At 42.0% G+C, this 27164-nt stretch overlaps 1 protein-coding gene across 5 annotated transcripts in view; it reads right to left on the reverse strand.

The window, feature by feature from the left end:
• The window catches only part of ATP2B1 (ATPase plasma membrane Ca2+ transporting 1), a 96752-nt gene that overhangs the window by 48264 nt on the left and 21324 nt on the right, over window positions 1-27164 (reverse strand). For 3 of the 5 annotated variants that reach the window (XM_039914017.1, XM_039914018.1, XM_029078790.2), the window contains exon 1: window positions 5525-5732. In XM_039914017.1, the coding sequence (XP_039769951.1) occupies window positions 5525-5732 (208 nt within the window). Of the gene's footprint in view, window positions 1-5524; window positions 5975-27164 lie in introns of those variants that run through there. The other 2 variants (XM_029078787.2, XM_029078788.2) reach the window with 1 other exon arrangement.

Here is a 27164-nt window from a genome sequence, read left to right on the forward strand (position 1 = left end):
TGCCAACTCTTGTTATACTACACTCTCCCAAGTGCTCAGTACAGTCCTTGATGTGGGGTAACCAATAAATATGATCGGCATATTACTAGCTTACAGTCTAGAGGGGCAGTGCATATGAAGTGCTCTCTCTCTTTTGACATATCTATACTCATACATACATGATTGACTTGCACGATCAAAGGCAACATCACTGACAGTGAAATTAAACCACGAGTCAATGTGCGTCGAAAAGACCAATATGGTATGGATAGTCGTGCCCCAGTCGTGCACACACAAAAACTGCCTCTTGCCCTGCTGCCCTACTTATTTGCAGGGCTTGGCCGATTTCATTTCTGCCTCCTTGTCTTTATGAAGCTACTCCTTGAAAATAGTCGCTCACTTGTCAACGTGGCATACCGGGGTGGTCTGTAACCCGCAAATGACACCCAGTTTTCCCTCTTCAAAGCCCTACTGAGAGCTCACCTCCTACAAGAGGCCTTCCCAGACTGAGCTTCCACTTTTCCCTCTGCTTCCTCTCTACCCCCCCACACCTCCCCTCAGCTAAGCCCCCTTCCCCGCCCCCCTTTTCCTCTGCTCCTCCCCTCCTCCCCTCCCCTCAGCACTGTGCTCATCTGCTCATTTGTATATATTTTTTAATCCTATTTATTTTGTTAATGAGATGTACTTTTACCTTGATTCTATTTATTGCTATTGTTTTAATGAGATGCACATCCCCTTGATTCTATTTACTGCTACTGTTTTTGTCTGTCACCCCCGATTAGACTGTAAGCCCGTCAGTGGGCAGGGACTGTCTCTTATCTGCTGCCGACTTGTTCATTCCAAGCGCTTAGTACAGTGCTCTGCACAAAGTAAGCGCTCAATAAATGCTATTGAATGAATGAATGAGACGCAGCACTGACCGAGACTTTGTTTTCCTGTATCCTCAAAACACACCCTCTGTCCTCTTTGCTTTTTTCCTCCATTTCAGCTGATGAAAGAATACCTCTATGGGGATGGGAGGGCCCTCCCATCCCCCATTTTCCTCCCATCCAGCCCAGCTGTGGTGAGGAGACGCATAGCTTCAACCTAGGAGGGCTGACTTCATTCTAGGACTTGGTTGTCTGTAATCCCGCCTTGTCAGCTGATAGTGAGGAGAGCTTGCAGTGTGATGCTGCATTTGATAACAACTGTGGTATTCGTTCAGTGCTTACTATGTGCCGAGCACGATACTAAACGAAGCGCTGGGGCAGATACAAGACAATCAAGTCCCACTTTGAGCTCACAGTCTAAGTAGGAGGGAGAACGGGCCGAGTCCCCATTTGACAGACGAGGGAATTGTGCCACTGAACTTCTCTGTGCCACAGAGAAGTTCAGTGACTTGCCCAAGGTCACATAGCAGGTAAATGGCCTCCCATTTGACTCCCAAACCAGTGTCCTTTCCACTAGGCAATGCTGCTAGTACATGACATAAAGAGGGCTGGACAACATTACAGCTCTGTATACCATTAGTCAAAGTGGAGTCTGCCACTGACGGCCCCTGTCATATTCCCAAAGAATGTGCTGGCTTTTCATTCACTCATTCAATCGTATTTTACTGAGCGCTTACTGTGTGCAGAGCACTATACTAAGCACTTGGAAAGTACAATTCAGCAACAAATAGATACAACCCCCACCCAAAACGGGCTCACAGTCTAGAAGGGGGAAGACAGGCATGCAAACAAGTAAACAGGCATCGGTAGCATCAATATAATTGGAATTATAGATATATACATGACATTAATATAAATGGAATTATAAATATATACATATAATACAGAAGTGCTATGGCGGGGTGAGGAAGGTACAGCGAAGGGAGCAAGTCGGGGAGAAAGTAGGGGGGCAGAGGAAAAGTGGGGCTTAGTTTGTGACTGGCACTTCTATTTCCTTATCAATCGTTGTATCGTTGGTAAGAATTGACAACATTTAACTCTGCATTACCAAAATAGATGTATGTTTCGGGGTGCAGCTTTCTTGGTACAGGCTGTTATTAGCTGGCTGATTCGGGCAAAGTAGTTTACAATCTACTGCATGTTTTCTTGAGCTTGTGCCTCTAGGGCACAATCAACTGCAGACAACAACTCTTGAATTACTATTTCTGGGAATTCTAGATGATGCTCTAGCTCTGCTGAGTTCAAAGAGTTTCCCAGAGAAGCACAAGGGTACTCTTAATACTTGAGATGAAGTGTCTTACTGCATCTTCTGGCAGGGCTGCAGAGAATAAACTGATTATACCGGGCTCAACATGCATCCTTGTTTCACCCCACTGGTGACGGGGAATGGATCAGGGAGGTCACCCCAGTTCTAACCCAGCCAGCCAGGCCACCGTGAAGTAGGCTCAGTGTTTTAATGAACATTTCAAGACAGATTTAATAAGTAACTCCCAAAATTCAGATCTACTGAGTGATTTGTCAGCTGGTTGTGGTCAGGGAATCTACCAATTCTGTTGTATTGTACTCTCCTCTCCCAGGCACTTAGTACATTGCTCTACACAGAGTAAGTGCTTAATAAATATGACAAAGATTTTTGAAAACTATATACAAATCTTGATGCTATTGCTTGCCCTTTTTCTGAATCAGAATGCTACAAAGATGGTGTCCATTGTGCTTCACTGTGATTTCAGGAGCATTTGGATAATTCTATTCTTCAGTAATTGATCCAAAAGAATCCTAATAATAATAATAATGTTGGTATTTGTTAAGTGCTTACTATGTGCAGAGCACTGTTCTAAGTGCTGGGGTAGATACAGGGTAATCAGGTTGTCCCACATGAGGCTCGCAGTTAATCCCCATTTTACAGATGAGGTAACTGAGGCCCAGAGAAGTTAAGTGACTTGCCCACAGTCACACAGCTGACAAGTGGAAGAGCCGGGAGTCGAACTCAAGACCTCTGACTCCGAAGACCAGGCTCTTTCCACTGAGCCACGCTGCTTCCCCTGACTAGGATCTTACAATAATAATGATAATAATAATGGTATTTGTTAAGCACTTACTATGTGCCAAAAACTGTTGTAAGCGCTGGAGTATATATCATGTTGTCCTATGTGCGGCTCACAGTCTTAATCCCCATTTTACAGATGAGGTAACTAGGCACAGAGAAGTTAAGTGACTTGACCAAAGTCACACAGGTGACAAGTGGTGTAGCTGGGATTAGAACCCATGGTCTCTGACTCCCAAGCCCACGCTCTTTCCACTAAGCCACGCTGCTTTAGTCAAAGCCACAGAGAATAGAAAAATGCCTTGAGGAATGCTACAGCCTGATCTTCCACCTTTTGTCTCGTAGGACACAGAAGCAGCCTAGTGGCAAGAGCCCGGGCCTGGGAGTCAGAGGACCTGGTTCTAATGGTGACTTTGCCACTTGTCTGCTGTTTGACCCTGGGCCAGTCACTTAAGTTCTCTATTCCTCAGTTTTCTCATCCGTAAAATGGGGATTAAATCCTACTCCCTCCTACTTAGACTGTGAGTCTCACGTGGGGCGGGGACTGTGTCCAACCTATCTCCTATCTATCCCAATAGTTAGTACACAGCTTTGCTCAGAGTAAGCGCTTAATAAATACCATCCAAAAATTGGAGATGGTGGTTGTATCACCATCACATTACGACTGTGATCCCTAAGTGGGACGGGAACTGTGTTCAACCCGATTATGTTATAATAATCATCATCATATTTCTTAAGCATTTGATAGGTGCCAAACATTGTTCTAAGCGCTGGGCTACATACAGGGTAATCAGGTTGGACACAGTCCTACAGGGGGCTCACAATCTCAATCCCCATTTTACAGGTGAGGTCACCGAGATATAGAGAGGTTAAATGATTTGCCCAAGGTCAAGCAGACAAGTGGCGGAGCCGGGATTAGAAGCCACGAACTCTGACTCAAGCCCAACTCTTGCCACTAGGCATGTGCTCTGTACAGTGCCTGGCACATAGTAAGTGCTTAATAAATACTATTATGATTAGTATCCCCTGATATCCGGGGCATCTCAGCTGCGTTCCGCACGTAAAGAGCTGTTAAAAGCGTTCAGGCAGCATCAACTCCTTGCTTGTAGAGCTCAGTGGGTATGGAAAAGTGCACAGCCATTTTCTCATGGCTCGGATTCCTGCGCCACGGATTGCCTCATTGAGATAAAAGTGTCGTGCCTTTGCCTGCTCTCAGGCAGGGGTCAGCAGCCTACGGCTCAGCTTGAGAACCACATCTGGAGTGTCTCTGAACCAAATGTGGCTCTTAAGCCCCAGGAAGGAGGAGCCTGGGGATGTCCCCACTTCAACACCCCATGTCGCGTGGTGCCATTAACGCATACAAGCACACCGAGGCGAGTGGCACGGTGCTGCTGGGCTCCGCCCGGCCTGACGGCATGAGGCTGCCACTGCCGGGGGCCGTGGGCAATCAGCAACCTGCTCACGACCCTCTGCAGAAGTCACGCTGACCCCCGTGCAAATCCAGAAACAGGTTGGAACTCTGATTTCAAATACAAGAGATACGATCTTTACAAATACATGCATTTGAAAAGCTAAAAGAAACCACGACTTAAAACGCCTATCCTTTCCTCTATCATTTCACCAGGTAGAGGTTAACCCTGTCCCTTCAGAACACTTTCTACATCCTTGCCAAGGTCCTGGCAATCAAGTTATGCACGTTAGTCAGACTGGTTCTTCTCAGCCTCTCTTGGGAAAGTCCAGGATCCAGGTTCAGCCCCCTGGATTCTTCCCTTAGTAATTCTAGATGTCAGGGAAAAACAGCTGCCAAACCACCCGATCACTTTCCCCTTCTCTGGGTAGGAAGGCTCGCTCCCCAGGGATCTCTTAGTCCCAACCAACATAAAGTTGGCCAGGAGAGTCTTCCTGACAGTTAACTAGCCACCTCTTCTTTTCCCACTCCACCCTGACAACTGGCTTATCTCCCACCAACCATTCCATCTCTGTGTATGAGCTAGCTTGAATAATGATCACATCGTCCTCTTTTTTTCTTCCTCATCCCCTTTGTTCTTTCTGTCCTTCTCCTCCCACCTTTTCCTCCTCACCTTCTCAAAGTCCCCTCCCAATTCTGTCTCCTCCCTCAAAATGAAAAGTTTTCCCCATTGACCCTGACATATAATTGCTTTAGCAGGCATAGAGAATCAGCATGGCCTAATGGATAGAGAAGGGAGTCAGAGGACCTGGGTCCTAATCCCAGCTCCACCACTTGTCTGCTATGTAACCTTGGGCAAATCACTTCACTTCTTTGGGGTTTGGCTACCTCATCTGTCAAATGCGGATTAAGAGTGTGAGCTCCATGTTGGACAGTCCTGTGTCCAACCCAATTTGCTTATATCGATCCCAGCAGCTTAGTACAGTGCTTGACACATAGTTAGCACTTTATATCACCATTATTATTATTCCTATGTTGGAAAAATCTGATTACTCAGGGTTAATGTATGTGAAAAAAAATTCCCATTTAATCATTAATGTGCTCAGTTCACACTATGCCTTCTCCGCACGAAAGACTTGAGAAAAACGATATAATAAAACTTACCTTCGTTGGGAGAGGTTTTCAACTTGGTACAAATCCCGTAAACATCGCCGTAGGTTTCTTGTATTTTACATAATGCATCGGTGGACCGCAGCTCCATGAGATCACGGAGCTCAGCCAATGTGATTCCAAAACCTCCATCATGATTAGCTTCTTTTACAGAATTTTTCACACCACTGTATGCAACTGAGTTGTTAGCCATGTCGCCCATTACACAGAGAGCTTGATTATACAGTGATTGTTTCCCGGTGAAACGAGTTTCTTAGACTTGAACAACATCCACGGTGAAAAAAATCATTTGCATGTGCGTGAAGATCATCAAAATATCATACGCTCTTCATGTGAATTAAAAAATCTATATACGACTATTAGCAGCAACACTTTCTGGAGAGGTATCTTGTTTGGCCCATGGCTAGTTCCTTTTATCCACATCAATCATAACAGATGCTGAATCTGAAAAATAAAATTGGTTTTTCATGTCATTCACAGCACAGTAATCTAGCCACGTACTAAATACATCAATATTTGTATGATAGTTGGATAGTTGGCTTACTAGGACACAGTAAAATAAATTAAAAGTCAATATTTAACAACTGGGCTATTTGGATCTCGAAATACAAAATACAAGTGTTTATATAAAATACAAATGTTCTAAGAAAAATGGTTTACTTTAGAATAAAACATTTGGTATGAAAAGATCTTGTTAAGAAATAAAGCTTTGTTGTTTTTTTTAATATCTGATGCAGTAAAAATAAATGGGATAACCCTGAATCCAACACCAAAATGAAAATCTAAAATTTAGTAAAATATTTTTACAAAGTTTTAATAACCTGATATCAACATTACAAAATTATAGGAGTCTCTTGATCATTACAAATGCTCAGAAAAGCCAAAGTAACCCAAATGTGGATGTATTAAGAAACAAGACAGAAGGTGATTATAGCAGAATCTCCTACGTAGTCTTCTAAGGTATTTTATAGTTGCAAATTCAGACATGCTAGCTTTAAAATACAGTCTTAAAAGAACCACTTGCATATCAACCAATGAATATTGTTTATGGTATTTGTTAAGGGCTTACTAAGTGCTGGGGTAGATACAAGCAAATCAGTTTGGACACAGTTCTTGTCCCACATGGGGCTCACAGTTTTAATTCCCATTTGACAGATGAGATAACTGAGACACAGCAAAGTGACTTAAGTTACTATTATTATTATTTGCTGTAGGTTACACAGCAGATACGTGGCAGGGCTGGGTTTAGAATGCAGCTCCTTCTGACTCCCAGGCCCATGCTCTATTCGCTAGGCCACCCTGCTTCTCTGTAAATAGCAATTATTGAGCACATCCTAAGTGCAACACACTGCACTAAATGTTTGGAAGAGGACAATGGAGATGGAAAACATAATCCCTGCCCTAGAGGATTTACAAATCAGAAGAAGAGCAAGACACAGAAAAAATTAGGGGTGTGGATAAGCAAATTCTAACAATATGTACGCACATTTGAAGAGGGGAAGCAGGAGAGGTTGAATAGCCCAGTGCGGGAAGGGGTCCAAAACATTTTCTGGGATTCTCTGGGAGAGCAAGGAAGTGATATAAGAGCAAGGGTTGGAGGAATAGGTTATCCTTGCCCCGTCCCTGATCCCTCTTGTAGTTCCCAGGGGTGTCAGATCTCTTTGGGGAATATTCATTCATTCAATCGTATTTATTGAGCTCTTACTCTGTGCAGAGCACTCTACTAAGTGCTTGGGAAGTACAATTCAGAAATAAAGAGAGAGAATCCCTGCTCACAACAAATCATGAAGTAACAACATTTGGCGAATCATTTAAGCTACCCGAAACCCTCATTCCTCGCCAAGAGTCAATATTTTATTTTGCTCTTTATCCTCAGTTCTAAACTAAATTATTCAAGAAGCAGGATACCAGGCAATCCTATCTACAGCAATGACCGAAGCCAGAAAATTGTTTCTAATGTATCCGATGCAAAAACATTTAGACAAGAGTGGGCTTCGAGGCTCACTGACACAATTCACTATCTTCATGCTCTTGGAATTAATGCAATTCACTAAATGACCTTTAGAGAAGAGTGGCACATTCACTCACAAGCCCTTTCCTCCAAGGAGGAAGATAAAGGGCAACCCTTTAATTGTTTGAATCTTGTATTTTAAATGGTAGCACTACATTGTTTGATTTTCTTACAAGAGAAAGCTGAACAAACACTTCAAAAGAGAATTCTTCATCTTCCTGCCCAAACCCTCTCTTCCCTGAGACTTTCCAATACAAAACACCACTATCCTCCCTGTATCATAATCTTGGCATTGTCCCTAACTCATCTCTCTCTCAATCAACCCACATAATCAGTCTGTCAACTAATCCCCTTGGTTCTACCTACACAGCATCTCTAGAATCGGCCCCTTCCTTGCTATCCCAAGTGCCACCACACTGATCCAAGCACTCAGATCCTACCATGACTGCTGCACTGACTACTCACTGACCTACCCTGCCTCATTCTGGTCTCTCCCCCTCCAATCCATACTTCTCTCTGCTGCCCACATCCATTTTTCTAAGGGGTCTTTCAGTCCGCGACTCCCCGTTCCTCAAAATCCTCCAAGCATTGCCAATCCAGTTCCACTTGAAACAGAAACTCCTTTCCATAGGTTTTAAGGCACACGGCTCTCCCTCTTCTATCTTACCCCGCTGATTTCCTATAATCCAGCCCGCGCATTTTGCTCCCCTGACACCAACCTCCTCAACTGGACCTTCGTCTCACCCAGCTTCCTAGCTTCTGGACCACTACCAACATGAGGAGGCATCTTCTAAACCCTCCTAAAATCAAAGTTCCTCCCAGAGATCTCATCCTGTCAGTCCTCTAAACTCTCATTTTTCCCACTATTTGCTGTCTCTCCTGCATCGCCTATGCACTTGGATGTGTATCTCTTGAGCAGCTGGCTATTCACCTCACCCCCCCAGTCCCACAGCACTTACATACACAACCTTATAATCGACCATTTTCCATATCTGTAATTTATTTTCATGTCTGTCTCACTGTCTAGTTAGGACAGGAATTCTGTCTACCAGCTCTAACATTAGGTACTCTCAGTGCTCTGCCCACAACTCAACATGAATAAAATGATATAGACTGACACCCCTCCCCCCAAAAAAAAGTATCAGGCAAACAATTCAGGCCACAGTGGGTCTACTTTCTTTTTCCCCCACTAGACCATGAGAGAAAAGGACCCGGCAGATCTATGAGTTGTTGTAGAACTGGCAGGATTTAGGGACCCAGTGAATGTTGAAAACAAAAAAACACAGAGGAGCCAATGAATGACACCATCATCATGACATTCTGAGGCCAGGAGCATGTGCCAGTGGAAGTCAGGAGGAGAAGGTTTAGTAAGGTGAACAATTCCATTTTTGGCTTGGAATTTACAGGTTCTGGAGGGTCGACCAGGTGGAGATATCCTGGAGGTGGGAGGAAATACCAGGTTGCTAAAAAGGTTACAGTTTGGAACTGGTAAGGAGGCTTTATTTTTTCCCAGTGCTTGGTACAAGTGCTCTTCACAAAGTAACTGCTTAATAATTACTATTATAACTACTGATAGTTGTGGAGGATAGAGACAGAATAAAGTCCAATAAGATAAACACAAGATAAACACTGGGGATGCATGTGTGTGTGGTTTCAGGAGTGAAGGGGGAAAAAGCCAGATTACAGAGGATCAGGCAAAGGAATTTGGCCAAGAATGGTTGCGAAAGAGGTTTGTTTTGTTTTATTTGGGGAGCTTCTTTTTATAATTAAAAAAATGTAATTGTCCAAATGTCACCCAATTTAAACACGCTTCATTGGACTAAAAGCCTGAAGGCAGAGACCCTGTCTTTAACCTTTTCTAATACAGTAGTGCTCAAGGAATACTATTCATATTGTTTTCTATTTAATTTGCAATAAATTTGTTTAAAATACAATAACAATCATCATTTTTCATTGCCTTTGATTTACTTAATTCTGCCAGGGTGAATAGGTGAAAATGTCCTTCCTGAAATTTCTTATATTTCAAAAGAGTAATAAACTGCAATCACTTTAGAGCTATCACAAACAATCAAAGGAAACCTTGAAACAAACATAATGTAGACCAGCAAGAATAATATAAACATATAAAAACTACAGCTCAGGCAAGGAGTCTATGTGCAGACTTCACAAAACAAACCGGATCACCCCAAAATCTTTGTGACTAAAACGCTTGGGATTCTTAGCAGGTTGCTGTTTTTTTAAGGAGTCATTTTAAGAAGTCATCTACACAGAAGGGGTAGCAGAAACCCATGAGTATTTAAGTTCCCAAATGATCAATAAGAAAAGCATAAGGGGCCTAAGGAAGGTTCAACCAAGTGTTCCATGCCAAGAAAATCCAAGTCAAATAGAGGTGCATATTTTTCAAAAAACATGCTTAGCTTGTACCTGCCCCAGCACTTAGAACAGTGGTTGACACATAGGAAGGACTTTGGAAATACCAAAATCATCACCACCAATTAAAGAGCTTAGCCAGGAATGTATTCAACAGAACTTTTTTGTTTTGGGGAAGGGGTTCTAAACAGTCCTATATTCTAGTTTTGAGCAGTCATACAAAGAATTCAAATCCTATTCAGCTAGCCCCACCGATGCTAAATCCACGAAACAGGAACGGAAGAGGAAGAACAAATCACTCAGCTAAAGCTAAGACACTAATTGGCCCGGAATCCCAAAGGAGTAGACAAATGGGAATTCCCCCCATTATTCTGCCTTTGCTCCATCTGGGACCAGGAAGAGAAGCAATGATTCCAGTGAAATTTGGGGAAATACCAGAAGCAAAGTTTCCTGAGTTAGCCCCAGAACATGACCACGTAGGTCTAAAATCCAAAGGATGGCAGTTCAATATCAGTTCAGATGGCACCCCTTAAGCACTCTTCCTCCTCTGATATGAGTCATTTTGGGTGGGAGAGGAGGGAGGGGTAACCACTGTGCTAACATGCATGAAAAGGAGATGGTGAAGAGGGGAGGGGAGAGGGAGGAAGGAAGAAGTCTAATTAGCAGCGACTGTAGTGAACTCTCCCAAGCGCTTAATACAGTGCTCTGAACACAGCAAAGTGCTCAGTAAATACAACTGACTGTTATTCAATTATACTTTTTTGTGGATGCTCTATTTGCCAAAATCTTTGCTTGTCTCCCCCATTGGAGTTTAAAGTCCTCTCTGCTGTACTTTGACAAGCAGTAAGTATCAGCATTTAGTACAGTGCCCTGCATATAGCAAGTGCTCAATAAATACCATTGATTGATAATGCACTGTACCCAGTGGTGCTCAATAAATACCTTTACTCCTCCTCCTCTAATATGCCTTTTGTTGAAGTCCCTCCATTTTCATGGAACTGATTGAGAACACTAACCGTGGTGAACTGACACACTTCAGGGATGCACAGAAGCCCTTGATTAGATTTTGGTTTGAAAAGTTTGCAAACTGTAGACAGCTGGAAGGCAGCAACAGGAAGACAGACTACTCCTGTATATATAGTAATTAGAAATGGAACAACTCTGCTCCCTGCAGAAGGACCTTTCTGCTTTATGAGATTTGCCAACATAATCTGGCCTCCAAATTTTGAAGGACCTAACCAGAAGAGAATTGCAATTAGAACAGAGGATCCTTAGTAGTGTCACGCTTTTGGCAGCAATTTCCTCACATTCTCTTTACTTTAAGGCTACCTCTGTCTATTACTGATAACCATCAATTTTTTGTTTAATGAATCTTTCCTTTAGACCAGAGGGATCTTGGTTTACCTCAATCAATGGTATTTATTGAGTGCTCACCATGTGTACAGCACTGTACTAAGCACTTGGGAGAGTACACCAGAATTAGCACACTTGTTCCTTGCCCATAATGAGCTTACAGTTTTACATCCGCTCTAACTTCCTTGATCTCTAATACGACCTCTACTCCGTGTCCCGCTTAATACTTGAAATAGCGATTTATCCTAATCTGAATAACTTCATTTTTAACGTTAACCACTGCTATGGAAAATACAAAACAAACATTTACGTTATGTTCATCCATTTGTAGTTCTTCCTGTTTATATCCTAGTTCTTCCTGTATTTATCATTGTTCGCTGATAAACACCTCGTGCCCGCTGTGTTTATCACTTCTCCCACTTGAGTTTACCATAGCAGCTGTTTAAGTATGCTGCGGTAGCCCAGAACAGATGTAATGAAATGAACCTAGTTTCAATGCTTAGGATGAATCCTATTCCAAGATTTCGTTGCTTGGGATTGTTTTATTTTTGATATTAAATATGGCACATATATGACGTTACTGGACCTCCAAAGACTGAGAAGGAAAATAACAACAACTGTGGTATATTTTAAGTGTTTACTATGCGCCAAACACTGTTCTAAGTCCTGAGGTAGATGCAAGGTAATCAAGTCAGACACAGTCCCTGTCCCACATGGGGCAAGGATGGTTGCTGGCATTGCTATATAAACCTCCACCTTGCTCAACCCTAATGAATCTTAGGCTCGTTACAACATCAGCCTCCCCCAGGACACCTTAGCCTTTTTGTTTCAAATTTCTACCTTTTGATCTTTCCTTACAATACTGATATTCATCCCCACCGTCAAGCCGGCAGCACTTAAGTATGTACCAATCACTGTAATTTACTGAGAGTTTATGGTATGATCTGCACTAAGTGCTTGGGGGAGTACACTACAACAGAGCTGGTTGACGGGTTCCCGGCCTACGATGAGCTTACAGTCTAGAGAGAAGATTAAGTGCTCTGCACACAGCAAGCGCTCAATAAATTCCACTTGTGATTATGACGATGACACCCTTAGGCTTCACCATCTTCCCAATCCGTAATTTATTTTAATGTCTGCCTCCAACTCCGGACTGTGTGGGCAGGGATTGTGTCTACTAACTCTATTGTATTTTCCCAAGTGGCTAGTACAGTGTTCTGTGCACAGGAGGAGTAAATACCACTGACTGATTATACAACTTTTTCCTTTAATCTAGTTGCCCCTTCAACTCCCATTTATAAATAATGCCAATCTCTCTGTCTTGCTCATTAGACTGCAAGCTTTTTGAGGGCACTGAACATGCGTGTCTTACTTTCTTTGTACTTTCAGAAACCACGGTAAAGAATTTAGCATTTATTCATTCAATAATATTTATTGAGCGCTTACTATGTGCAGAGCACTGTACTAAGCACTTGGAATGTACAATTCGGCAACAGATAGAGACAATCCCTGCCCATTGATGGGCTATATGTAACACCTATTGACCACTGATTTTAAATATCAACAACAAAGTTGCTAAAATCCCAAAAGCAAACTATTCCCCTTACTGAAAATTGAATTTTACATGTAACCCTACCTAGGATTCTATTAACTAGGATTATTTTCAAGAGTTAAGTTCCTCAAATCCATAATATATGAACTGTATTCTGCTTGAAATTCAGAAGTTACACGTTTATCATGCATATAACTTTCTTGGCCATCTGTGAAAACGTGCCGAAACAAATCTAATTTAATTCTTTACAGCAATTCTATTAGTTGAAATGATTTTAATAAGTTGTAATGCTAAATTATCAAGGACTAGGAGAAACTAAAACAAAGTATGACCTAACAAATAGAGCACTGGCCTGGGATTCAGAGGTCCTGGGTTCCAATCCTGACTCCACCACTTCCCTGCTGTGTGACCTTAGGCAAATCACTTAACTTCTCTGTGCCTCAGTTGTCTCACCTGTAAAATGGGAATTGGTTTCAAGTTAAATCATATAATAGTTATGCCCACCTAAATGTCAGAATTAAATGTTCCAGGTTTTTCTACTTTTATTGGTGTTAAAAGAATTTAGTCAAGAGACAGGTAAAAACGCCTAAATTGTCCTTCAGGGATAAAGAAGCAACATGACTGATGGTCTCACCAATTGCTTTACCTGCCTATTCGATTCTTATCAGCACCTAGCCCAGTGTTTATCAGAACCTACAGGAAAATGTCTCAGAGAGCGGGCTGCTCCTCACGTCTCAAGAAAAAGACTGAAAATTCTCCCGAGGATGGAGGTATGATCGCAAGTCCAGTGTGAACCTGCAGTTTCATGGGTGGCTCCATGGGAGGGAGTAACTGGAAGCTGAAAATTGGGCTTTTAAGTGCTACCCAGGAATATTAAGCATCCAATCAGAGACTCTGAAAAACAGCCATAAGTAGGAAGCTGAAAAGAGGGAATCCGGTTCACAGTACAAGGCTTGAGGGTTTCAATATGATGAAAGAGTGAAGTCAGAAATGAGGGAATTAGCAAGAATGAGGGAACTTCAGTCTTTTGATTTATGTACTCCTCCTTCTTAAGATTATCTTCTGCTTCTATTACCATTTGGACTAGAGTTTGGGAAGTGAGGAAAAGAACAAAGGAACGTCTAATGCACTCCAGCCTCCCAATACACAGGAAGTTACACACACACACAAACACACACTCGTGTGTGTGTATATATATGTATATTATACGTATATACACACACACACACACTTAAATGGCATTTGCTAAGCACTTATTATGTGCCAGGCACTGTACTAAGCGATAGTGTAGATACAAGCTCATCAGGTTGGCCACAGTCCATGTCCCACATGGGGCTCACAATCTCAATTGCAATTTTATATCTGAGGTAACTGAGGCACTGAGGGAAGTGAAGTGACTTGAATAAGGACACCCAACAGACAAATGGTGGAGCCAGAATTAGAACCCAAGTCCTCCTGACTCCCAGGCCCAAGTTTTATCTACTAAGTGATACTGCTTCTCTGTACTTGCATGCAGACTTCTACCTGACAAGATTCATTCATTCACTTAATCGCACTTATTGAGCACATACTATGTGCAAAGCACTGTACAAAGCGCTTGGGAGAGTACAATATAACAATAAGCAAATTCCCTGCCCACAGCAAGCTTACAGTTTAGGGGGGAAGACAGACAATATAAGTACAGCTATGTACATGAGTGCTGTGAAGGGGGATGAATAAAGGGAGCAAGATAGGATGACTTACAAGGGAGCGGGAGAATAGGAAAGAAGGGCTTAGTCAGGGAAGGTCTCTTGGAGGAGAAGATAAAGATGAAGAGGGGCCTTCAGCCTTCTTACAAGGGACTACCATGGGAGAGAACCCCCTGCCCCCCACATATGTATCCCCGGCCAACTCGGACTCCCCCCAGCCTCTTCTGTTGCAGCCAGGAGAGTCAGATGGCAATAACAGCCCCTGGCCATTCCTCTCACACCCAGCCCCATAGACCTGCTCCAAGGCAGAGAGATTCCTCTCCCCTCCGCCATCACTTCCATGAGCCCCTTCTTCATTCGGAAGGGTAACAATGCAGCAGCAGCAGCAGCAGCAGCAGCAGCAGCCTGCACCATCGACTTTGAAGGGAAGGTCGTGGCTGCATCTGGGACTCTTGTGATGGTTGGATTTTAAGCCACAGTGCCCCATCCCTCTCATGTACATCACTGTCCTGGTCTCCGTTTGTTTTTGCGTGTTTACTCTTTCAATGTGTCTGCTGCCTATAGCTCTCCTTTGAATCAATGTCTTACCGTAGCAGGAGAGTTTGCATATGTCAATGAAGTTTAGTGCTACATCACTGAGAGATGCTGTCTCATCAGGGTTACCCATAATAAAAAGGACTAAGCTGAAGCAACAAAGTTGATTCATGGGAAAGAGTCAGAGGCGGATGATCAAGTGATAATGTTGATCAAAGACAACGGCAGAGACTTAAGTTTTTACCATTTCTGCATTTTTACAAGAAAAAAACTCTATACACTCTGATGTTCTGGAGAGAATATGTCCATGAAGTCGCTACGACTTGGAAGTGATTCGATGACAATCCAAGTTGTCTGTTGCCTATATCCTCTCTCCTCCTTGATTCTCAGATTGTGCGCCTCTCAAGACCACAGCTTATGTCCAATTTTTTACCTGGGTGTTTTCCCAGGGCTTAACAGAGTTTTCTGTACATAATAAACACCAAACAAATGTCATTGCTACAGTGAATGATATATTTTGATTAGCCTGCTTAAAGTCCTCCTGTCCTCCTGTTTGGACATAGGACTGGAAAGGAGAAGCTTGGTCTTCCTCCCTGTTCTGCCTCCCTCTTTAAGACTGTGAGTTTCATGTGGGACACAGACTGTGTCTGATCTGATTGTATCAGATTGATCTGTGCTTGGCAGAGTGCTTGGCTTAACAGATACCACAATTAATTAGGTAAGAAATCCTGATTTAAACAAGACTACCAACTTCCTTCATAATAATGATGATGGTATTTGTTAGGCACTGTGGCCAAGCACTGTACCCCAAGTCCTCATTCCCTCTCCTCCCACTCCCTTGCACCCTTTATTTAGCCCACCTTCAGCCCCTCAGCACTCATGTACATATCCATAATTTATTTAAGGTAACCGGATCAGACCCGATCCCCGTTTCACAGGCGGCTCCCAGTCTGAGCAGGAGAGAGATCCGGTATTTAGTTGGGCCTCATTTTATGGATGAGGAAACTGAGGCAGAGAAGTGACTTGCCCATGATCACACAGCAGGTAATCAAGTAATCAGCATAACTGGGTTTAGAACACAAATCCTTTCACTTCCAGGCTTGTGTTCTCTCCATTAGACCATACCGCTTTTCCAAGAATGCAATTTAGGAGAAAATCGAGTGTGTGAATTGTACATTCCAAGTGCTTAGTACAGTGCTCTGCATATAGTATGTGCTCAATAAATACTACTGAATGAATGAATGCTTCTAGAAGTGAATGTTTTCAAGGCAGTGATAGACTACTAACGCTAAACAAATTTAAATCCTTAAAATTTTACATTCCTTCCCTAAAAAAAACCCATATAATAAATATGCCCTATGCAGGGTGCTTTGTGGTAAATTAATGATGGGAGGACCGTAATTCTGAATCCGCTCTTTTAAAACTTCAGCATTTACGCCACAATTCCAATTAAATGTGATATTCTTAGAGTTCTTTTACTGATTCCCCCCTCCCTTCAGTCTATGAAGATGATTAATCCTTTGACATTAAAGTTTGAAACGTACAAGGTCCCCCTCTGACAAGCCAAAATTTACAGAACTGAAACTTTGTCATCACAAGGTCCAGGATTTCCTTTGAGGCCATAACAGAAATATTTACTTCAAAAGGTGACTTTCAGAAAGGTGATCAGGTGAAAAATGCCAGTGCTGTTACCTCCCAAAATAACCGCATGCCTGACTAGAACCTACTTGTAGTTAATATCCTTTCAATCTTCAATGCCAACCTACTTAGCATATATTTTAGCCCACACAGTATCTACTAGGGTTGTGATTATTACACAAATGTGCAATAAATTTGAATTTAAGGTTATATCAGAGGAGGCTATCATTAACATTAAGGGAGCCTCTAAGTTTCACTGGCTTCAACAGTTCATTACCAACATGCTGCAGGTCTAAATTTTTTTTTCCTGTCACTACCAACCCAAAAGGAAAAAATGTTTGTAAGTATATAGAAGAGAAGAAAGAGTCCCCTACAATTCAATCTTCAGAACTTTCATACCTTCATTTCACCTTAATTCATCCATTCACCGAAAAAAACCAAAAACCAAAAACGGGAGTCTAAAGTGCAATTTTATGACTGAATAGTCCTCCAAACTTATGCTTGGTACAGTACTCTGCATATTAATACTTAACACTGCATTTAATACTATCACTACTACAATGGATCTTAGTTTCATTTCTAAGGTACAGTTTCATTTAGATTCCCAAATCTGTGGTATTATCTTGTATGTTCCTTTATTCTAATTTTACATGCAATATATTTGCAAAAGAAAGATATTTCATCCAGTGCTTGAATTCACTCAACAGACTATATATCCTGACACTTCACTCCAATTTTTACGGCATCTAGGGAGCGAAAGAAGGAAGGGAAAGAAGAGTAAGCTGACTGTGTCCCATCTAAATTCCCTTGCCAGCTGGTCTCTGAAATAGCCCTTCTGTCTACTACAATAGAGCAGTGGAATGTCCCTTCAAAGCTGAAGGTGAGCAGCTGAAATGACAGCTAGTAAAAGGAAAAAGGTTTTAAGAATGATATTGAAGAAAAATAAGGAGGATGGGGTGGAGAGTGAAATGACGAGACACTCATTTAAACACTGTGTTTTCATTCATTTTTGAAGCTTGTATTTTTTAAAGAGTGCCTATATCTAAAACCTTGCAGATATAGACAGTAAACTCACTGTGGGCAGGGAATGCGTCTACCAACTTGGCTATACTGTACTTTCCCAAGAGCTTAATGTGGTGCTCTGCACACAGTTTGCACTCCATAAATACCACTGATGGATGATTTGTAGGATTTTCCACTCTGAAGATCTTCTCAGGTCAGTCAAAACAGACCAAGGAAATTATGTCTAATTAGTGGGTTTACAAACAGATGTCTTTAAATCCATTCTTTTTAAAATTCTTCTCTAAATAGATCAATTAAAATTTCCTTGGCTCTTCCTTGAATGCCACAGTCGTTTTGTGCTGTGCCTTTCTTTGGCCCAAATCTTTTGTTCCATTATTTTCTCTTCCACACCCAAGACAATGCAAGAATGATATTTTTAATGCTGTTCACCTACCATGCTCTGTCAGAATCTGGAATCAGAAACAAAATAAAAACTCTAAAGGTACCCATCAGGGTTTGACATTAAAACTGATATTCTATCAATGTGGCTGATAAAACTAGTTAACTAAGAATTCATCCCCTATCCTGGGGGCCTGTAAATGATGTCCCTTGCTACCTTTAATACCTGACATTGTTTTGGATTATGCCTTTTAGACTCGCAGTTATCTTCCACCCTCTGCTCAGAGTCACCCCATTTCTAACTGCTGCACACAAAGCTAATCTGTAGTAGTAATATTATTTATTAAGCACTTGGTGTGTGCACAGCACTTTACTAAGGACTGGGTTAGATATAAACTAATGGATAAAGTCCGTGTCCCACACTGGCTCACAGTCTTAATCCCCATTTTACAGATGAGATAGACACAGAAAACTTAAGTGACTTGCCTAAGGTCACATAGCAGACAAGTGGTGGAATCAGGATTGGAACCCAGGTCCTTCTGACTCCCAGGCCCATGCTCTATGCACTAGGCCGTGCTGTTTCTCTTGTTGTTGTTGTTGACAAAAATGTGTTTCGACAAACATGCTGTCGTGAGACGAGAAATGGCTTGTAAGGGAGTTCCCCTTAATGAGAAATTTTGTAGGTACACAACTCCTGCATTATAATAAACTGGGAACATTCAGAACACTTCAACTGATACATACACCAACTTTATCACCGGCTAAGACTTGATTATCTCAAGAGGAGAAACTAAAATGATGTTCCCATTTTCATTATTGCAGCTGGTTAAAAATCCAACAGGTTGACTGGTTGTTAGAAGTGAAATTTTGTGGAATGGTGTGAACCTATGGGAAGCAATCTTAGAAAAGTCCAAGAGCCACTGGCCAAGCAGTACTTTGGAATATAGTAGCACATTTACAGAGAGGGATAAGAAACTCCAAATCCTTCTAGACTGCAAGCTCACTGTGGGCAGGGAACTTGTTTACTAACTCAGTTATATTGTACTCTCTCAAGTATTTAGTACAATGTACTGCACACAGTTAAGCACTCAAACACCACTGACTGATTCATGATAGCCACTGTGATTTCCTCCAATGATTCCCAAATTATGCTTTTTTTTAAATGAGCTCTTTGAGATCAGCCCAGAGCTTATTGAGCACCTTCTGCAAGGCACCATATTAGGCACTAGAGAATCAACAGACATTAACCAACTGGATGCATATCCTTGGGGAGCATGCAATCTAATGAGGGACACAAGCATGTGCAGATGCCAATAAATACACAGTAAAGAACATTTTTGCTTTGAGAAAAATCACACAAGGTAATAGTTTAGGTGAGATGTGTTTTGCTACAGGGCTAGCAAAATAAGTTGATTAGACAACATATTGAAAGTAAAGTGTTGGGAGTGATTCTCCTACATTGGGAGGCAGTTTCGTTCACCATAATCCATGGTGATTGAAGAACCATTTGTTCTACACATAGTAAGCACTCAATAAATGCCACTGATTGATTGGTTTAAAGGATGGCGTGACCAAGATGACAGGAGGGAATGTCTCAGAGAGGCAGTGCTTTTAGAATAAGGGCTTTGAAAGCAAGGAGGGGTACAGTTTGGCAGGTATGCTCAAGTCTCCTACAATGTGGGGGTTTCGTGACAGATTCTGTGTTAAACAAAACAACTAGTACACACACCTGCATTTTCTCAAGATAAGAGTTGTCAGAAAAACGCTCCCCAATTCTCTTAACAGCATTCTATCCAAAAAACACAAACTGAAAGTACATATGTGGAAAAACTGAGTAGGCTCATAGAAGCACTGAGTAGTGTGGTTGAGTTGTGTGGTTCTTTACCCAGATTTTTAAGTTTTATTAGTAATAAGTCAAGCAGGCAGAGATGTCCAGAATCAAGCAGAGCTGTCCCACTAAGGAGTATTTCAAAGGGAGAAAAACTTGATTAACTTTTGATCTTTTCAACATCTCAATGATTTTCCTGCAGAGTTCTCAGTATGGCTTGGCTCTGATGCCACAGGAGGGACCTGGAGTTGAGCTGTGACTACACTGTCACCCACTCCAAAGACCTTTACCTCCAGGCCTTTGAAGGGGGAGGGGGGCCCTTTTCTGAACGGTGGTCCCAATAGAATACTTCTTGGGCTATTTTTAAGTTCAGCTATTGCCACACACTCCTGTTCTAAAAATGGGGCGCAGGAAGCAGCTGGGAGGATTTGGGCAACAGCCACAAACAACACATAGGATGTCGAGGGGACTTTTATCCTGCTGAAAAGTTTGGGAACCACTAAAATAAACAGTCTGGGGGACACCATGATGATGATGGACAGTATCTGTTAAGTGCTTACTATGTGTCAAGCACTGTTCTAACCGTTGGAGTAGCTACAAGCTAATCCGGTTAAACACAGTCTCTGTCCTCCGTGGGGCTCCCAGTCTTAATCCCATTTGACAGATGAGGGAACTGAGGCACAGAGAAGTGAAGTGACTTGTTCAAGGTCACACAGCAGACAAGCGGCAGAACCAGAAGCAGAACCCAGGTCCTGACTCCCGAGCCAATGCTCTATCCACTAGGCAATAATGCATGAAGTAGTTGCTGTAATGCCTCTAGTCTAAGAGGCTATCTTTAACAATGCTACAGAGAAAAAAAACAACAACAAAAAAACCATGTAATAGTACTTCAGTTCATTGTTCCCTCTCCACTAAATTGTCTTTCAATACATTCGGTTATTGTATCATTAAAACAGAACTAAAACTACAATGGGCTTTTCACCACATTCTAGGGAGACTTCTAACATTAAGGTGGTATTAAGGCCCTCTTTGCTATCTCCAGTAATCACATCGGGAATAAGGGCAGAGATAAACTCAGGGCTCTTTTCAGTGCTGACCTAGTTATTATCTCCAGTGGAAGGTGCTCTTTGGCAGCTCTAACAACCTGGACAAAAATCTAACACAGTTGTTGGCTGGATTAAGTCCTGAGGGGGAACCCTAGAAAGGAAAAAAGCTTTCCAACCTCTTTAGCCAAATGGATTTCCTGTGACATTAAAGACTGAAAAATAGCTTGAGAACATTGTTTCACAGTTCATTCCATTACAGCCATGGCAGCCTTCTGAGAGAAAACATGTTGCTTTACGATTTTTTATTCCATTAATTTATCACCTCAAACATCTTTTAAAAGTGCTGTACAGACTGTGACCTGGGGAGCAATGACTTGCATGCCAGGCACTGTGGCAAATCAGGGAATATTAAAAGGGATCAAGAGGAGAAAGGGTTTTTTTGGGGGTAGGGGGGTTGGTATTTGTTAAGCTCTTACTGTTTGCCAGGCACTATATTAAGCACTGGGGTAGATACAAGCTAATCGGGTTGGGCACTGTCCATGATCCAGATGGGGCTCATCGTCTTCATCCCCATGAGGCCAAGAGAAGCTAAGTGACTTGTCCAAGGTCACATAGCAGATAAGTGGCGGAGCCAGACTTAGAACCCAGGTCCTTCTGACTCCCAGGCCCGTGCTCTATCCACTAGGCAATCCTGCTTCTAGGGTGCGAGCACTCCTGGGTTTCTTTAAAATTTACTGATAATTAGTGGAAATTCTCCCAATATAAATCCTGTCAATGTGAGGCACACACCAGTAAGAAGGAAAGTCTTGGCTTCCTTCCACTAAGGTAGTTCCTAACGTATGGCATTAAGTCACTTTTCCTCAACTGTCATCCTCCTCAACGGGTAGTGACTTGTTCCTTCAAAGTAGTTCTCTAATTTGGGATCCTGAATAGTCCTTAAAAAACAAAAGGGCCTGACGGATAATATCAGGACAAAGGAAGGACTGCGGAATTCTGAATATTCATTCAATCGTATTTATTAAGCACTTACTGTGTGCAGAATATAGATAGAATATAGAATATAGATATCTATAGAGCTAAAGGTATAATATATACACCTACAAAATCCTTTGTGCTTGAAGAACACACTAACAATGGTGAGATTTCCCTTTGGATGCAAGCATCTGAAAAGGCCAATACAGGATGCACAGTTCCCAACGTGCTTGTGTACACACTCAGATTGTCCTTCATTGTGCTTATCTAGTTTATTTTCGCTTTTACCTTCTTGTCTTGATCAAAATATAGATTTTAACCGACCTACATTTTACATAGCCCCTACCTTCAGGTTTTCACAGTACTGTTTTGTAGAATCTACCTATTTAAAGGAATTCAGCCAGAGGAATCTCATTTAGAAACTGGGAGGTGGGGACAGGTTAAACCGTTCAATCAACAGTCAAGCAGGACAACAAATAATGATTTGAGGGAATAATTTCCATCTGCTAATTAACTTTATCTGTTTAATAGGCATTTCTGCCCATGAGTTTAGACACCATAAATCAAAACTGATCCTTTTTTTTTCCCCCATCTCCTCCCTACAACTTGGTAATGGTAACAGCCTTCTTGGGAGCAACAATCTGCAGCAGAGAAGCAGCATGGTTTATTCATTTCATTCAATCTTATTTACTGAGTATTTACTGTGTGCAGAGCACTGTACTAAGTGCTTGAAAAATACAGTGGATAGAGCATGGGCCTGGGAGTGGGAAGGACCTGGGTTCTAAAGCAGATCCGCCACTTGCCTGCTGTGTGACCATGGGCAAGTCACAAATTATCTATGCCTCAGTGACCTCATCTATAAAATGGGGATTAAGACTGTGAGCCCCCATGTGGGACATTGACTATGTCCAACCTGATTTGCTTGTATCTGCCCCAGCACTTTAAACAGTGTATTTTACATACAGTAAGCACTTACTACCATGAAAAAAAAAAGATAGTTTTGAAGTGGAATACTGCCTTATCCCTCTGACTACTGCATCTTTTTTTGTCCCTGCTCTTCCATCTTTTTGCTTTTTATTTATTTTTTTTACATTGTATTTACAAGGGCATGGTATGAAAATAATTAAAATCCAGAAACAAATGTGTTTGAGAAAAGGGAGGGAAGATTTTCTGGATTTGGTTTCTAGGACAGAAGCTAAAATACAGTCTGTGACTCCGACTAGCTCACTGTGGGTAGGGACCATGTCTTCCAACTCTGTTATGTCGAACTCTCCCAAGTGCTTAATATAGTGCTCTGCACATGGTAAGTGTTTAATAAATATGGTTAATTGATTGGCCAGGAAAATATTCAAAAGCAGATCAGTGCGGATAAAGGCAAGTATGATTTATATTCAAGCCATAATACTAAAAGCTCAAACTACCAATAAATGGAAAAGAAGAATCCTCAAACTGAGCTTCACTGACTCAAGACATCAGGGCTCACAGTACACTTTGGTGATTTCTTAGATCCACTAAGTACAGAAAAGCATTAACTTCAAATACTGAGCAAAATTAACTAGCTTTAGAGTAAAGGAGAAGCACTGCCACAAGGGACATACTTACAATCTATCGACCAACATTTACTTTTTGTCTTTTCTAGTGTTCTAAACCCGAATTATTAACGTCTAGACTCACATAGGAATAAAATATTTGCCTTATCCTTGTACTTTCCAAGTGCTTAGTATAGTGCTCTGCACACAGTAAGCGGTCAATAAATACGATTGATTGAATGAATGAATGAATGAATGAATGAATAAAATCCTTAGAGGAGGAAAACCTTTTCAGCTGTTTCATTTTTTGAAAATTCTAACAAAGATTAACTTAGTAAAGACTGGAGGCTTGTTATGGGCAGGGAACACGTCTGCTAATTCTGTTGTGTTGTATTCTTCCAAGTGCTTAGTACAGTGTACTGTACATGATAAGTGCTCAATAAATACCATGGATTTAAGAAGTCACAATCTGTTGGGGCAGGGTGGGGATAAGGGTGGGAGAGCCTAAATATGCTGGCTATATAATATACCTAACCTGAAAATTTGATCAAAATAATAACCATTATACTTGCTTTTCCCCTAACTACACCTTCACATTTCAAAAAAAGACAAAAATCCTGATTTTTTCCAAGTATTGTGGGGCAGAACCCGTGAGAGCCTCAGACACGGCCCCGTGGGTCTCAGCTCCTGCAATGAGATCCGATCTATCCGACTTTGGCCCTTTTCAGGCCAAGGGGACCCACGGTACCATGATCACACAGTTTAACACATGCATTTTTATCGTAGTCTGCACAATGTGGGCGGCATATAGACCCCACAATCCTGGGCTAGACCAGGCAGGGGCCAGAACCAAGAGGTGCCACAACACTACCATTCACATAGGGTTCCGTGGGGTTCTAACGTGAAAACACCCACTCTACCCCACACCTCTGAAGTCCCTCTGGAGATCATGTCATTTGGTGGGCTCTCCAAAAGTAAGGGCTCTAAAGAAAGAACTGGAGGTCTGGAAGGAGAAATCTGAACTCAGATGAGGAACAAAGCAGTTTCCTCGCATTTTCAGAGCCAAAGTTTTCCCCACACATTTCTTCTCCATCCTATTCCTAATACCCAATATCCATTTGAACCCAATCTAATAATAATAATAATAATGTTGGTATTTGTTAAGCGCTTACTATGTGCCGAGCACTGTTCTAAGCGCTGGGGTAGACATAGGGGAATCAGGTTGTCCCACGAGGGGCTCACAGTCTTCATCCCCATTTTACAGATGAGGGAACTGAGGCGCAGAGAAGTGAAGTGACTTGCCCACAGTCACACAGCCGACAAGTGGCAGAGCTGGGATTCGAACTCATGAGCCCTGACTCCAAAGCCCGTGCTCTTTCCACTGAGCCACGCTGCTTCTCCGGAGCAGAATCTATGGAGCCCCCGGCTCCCACCCCATGCCAAAAAAGAGGCTCCCATTTGCCAAAGTATTTAAATGTTTATTTGCCTAGTTTCAGGCTTAATGCATCCAATACATACAGCCAGATCCTCTATGTGACATCTAATTAATCCTCCCGCCTTGCCTGTCATACCTTCCTCTCAGTCACTTCAGGCTTATTATGTACTTATTTATTTGTTGTGGATTTCTCTGCTTCTGCTTTTAACATCTAGTCTCACACCCTTAATTATCGCTTTAATTTATGTCAACTAGTCTCCAGCAGACTGTATTATTGAAGGCAGGCATGTCACATTTCTCGGTAGGTGGGCTCAAATCCCTAATAAAATGCCCTGGCCACTGTAGGCACTCATATTATTGATTAAAATACTGATGATAGAGATTTCTCAGATTTTCAATGATGTTTATAGGCTGTTAATTTGTCTGGCAACTAGTGGCCTCCTCTTTTTTTTTTTTTGAGCTCAATAGATGAACCTACTGGGAACAGGATTGCGAAGCAATGTGCGGGGAAAACTTTGGTTCTGAAAATGTGAGGTCTGAATTCAGGTTTTTCCTTCCAGACCTCCTTTTCCTCCTTGACAGCTCTCATTTTTGGGGAGCCCACCAAATGTCACAATTTCCTAGTGGATCTGGCACCGGCTTCAAGCTCCTCCGTTGCTTCCTCGGCAGTTTAACTTAATCGAGGGAGGATGTACCACCCAGCTCTGCTGTACTCCCAACTACCGAGGATACTGTTAAAAAGGGCCCCTTCAACTCCCACAGCTAAATGTGCTACTATTGAGTAACTTTAGGACCTTGACTAACTTCTCGGAGCAGCCAAGTAGGCTTAGTAGCTGCTCCAGTCCAAAGCTGCTAATATCAAATGCTCCGAAGAGCTACAAATATAGCTATGAGATTCAAGTGTTGCTCCTTGCACTTCTTCATCGGTCAGGCTGCAATGACCACAGCTGCTATATTGTGCTTTGAACTGAAGCCAGTGTCAGTTTTTGCAAGGACATGGTTAATGATATTCTTCAGGAGTCCAGTCAGAAGAACTCTGGCTAGAATTACTGCTGTCCGGTAGGATAAGGCAGTAGTTTCCACAGTCAGCTTCTTCTCAGGAAGAAAAATGAAAGTGGTGACTAGGGTGGCCTGCTATTAAATCCTGTGGCATTTCCTCAGTAGCCCACATGCTAGTCCAAAAATGCTCAGACAGAAATAGAATACCAAAACCAGAAGGCCAGCAAGTTCTTTCGGTGACTGTCAAAACAGAGTCTGGAAACAGCAGAGCAACAAATCTTCACCAGAGGCTCCAAAGCTATAATAATGTCTGAGAGTCTAGATGATGGGTGGTGAGTGGGGAGAAAAGCCCTATCACACTCCAGCTGAAAGATAAACTGAAATACAGGATGCCTGACCATGTAGAGCAGAGAAGTTGTTTTAAGGAAAAAGAAAATCTCATGTCAAGTGGAACTGCAGTGGACTGGTGGATGACAAGTGCAACAGAGAGACTAGCCTGTATAAAGCAGTCAGAAGGAGTTGTACTTCGATAGAGATTTGGAGAAAAAAAAAAGATACCAAGAAACATCCTACAAAACAGTATCTGGCCCTGGACACAGGCCAGCTAAATAAAGGGTAATCTTTACATAAACACAATGTGGAATGGCCAAATGGACAGAGATAGGGTTTCTTAGGGATCCTCATGAGAATAGGAAGATTTCACCATCAGTTGCATCATTTTCAAATATGAAAATATACATGTAAATATACACATATATGTAGATACATGCTACAATGTAAGAGCAGTTCTGCTCCCTCCTCCAGTTAGGTAATAGCTGGCCTGAAGGGGGAGGGAGTGTAAGAGAGGGAGTGGGTTTAAGGGAAGGAAGAGAGGAGAGTGAGACCGAAGGATTTGTTGTCATGAGCTAGACACAAGATACCTTCTTTCTGCATTCTCCTTATTTAACCAGGAATGACAATGTAAAAATTCTGCAAAGTCCAATCTAACCAAAGGACATTATATTGGTAAGGCAGTCCTCCTCATGGAGTAATACTATAAGCATTGTACTCTCAAAACACAAAGACGCTATTTTTAGGTTATTTTAATGCCTCGAGAAATGCGGTCCCATGATTTTTCCTTTCCATCATTTTTGAGTAATAAACACGGAGGTAGGAATAGGGCTAGTCATCATACTCAGGTGATTAAATTGGATGAGTACTTCATAAAACTAGCCGAGGGCCCTATCAAATGACAGACTGGAAGAGAGCCAGTTCGGGTGAGGTTGAGGAGAAGAGGCA

The sequence above is a fragment of the Ornithorhynchus anatinus genome, chromosome 14, assembly GCF_004115215.2.
Source record: "Ornithorhynchus anatinus isolate Pmale09 chromosome 14, mOrnAna1.pri.v4, whole genome shotgun sequence".
Classification (NCBI taxonomy): Eukaryota; Metazoa; Chordata; class Mammalia; order Monotremata; family Ornithorhynchidae; genus Ornithorhynchus; species Ornithorhynchus anatinus.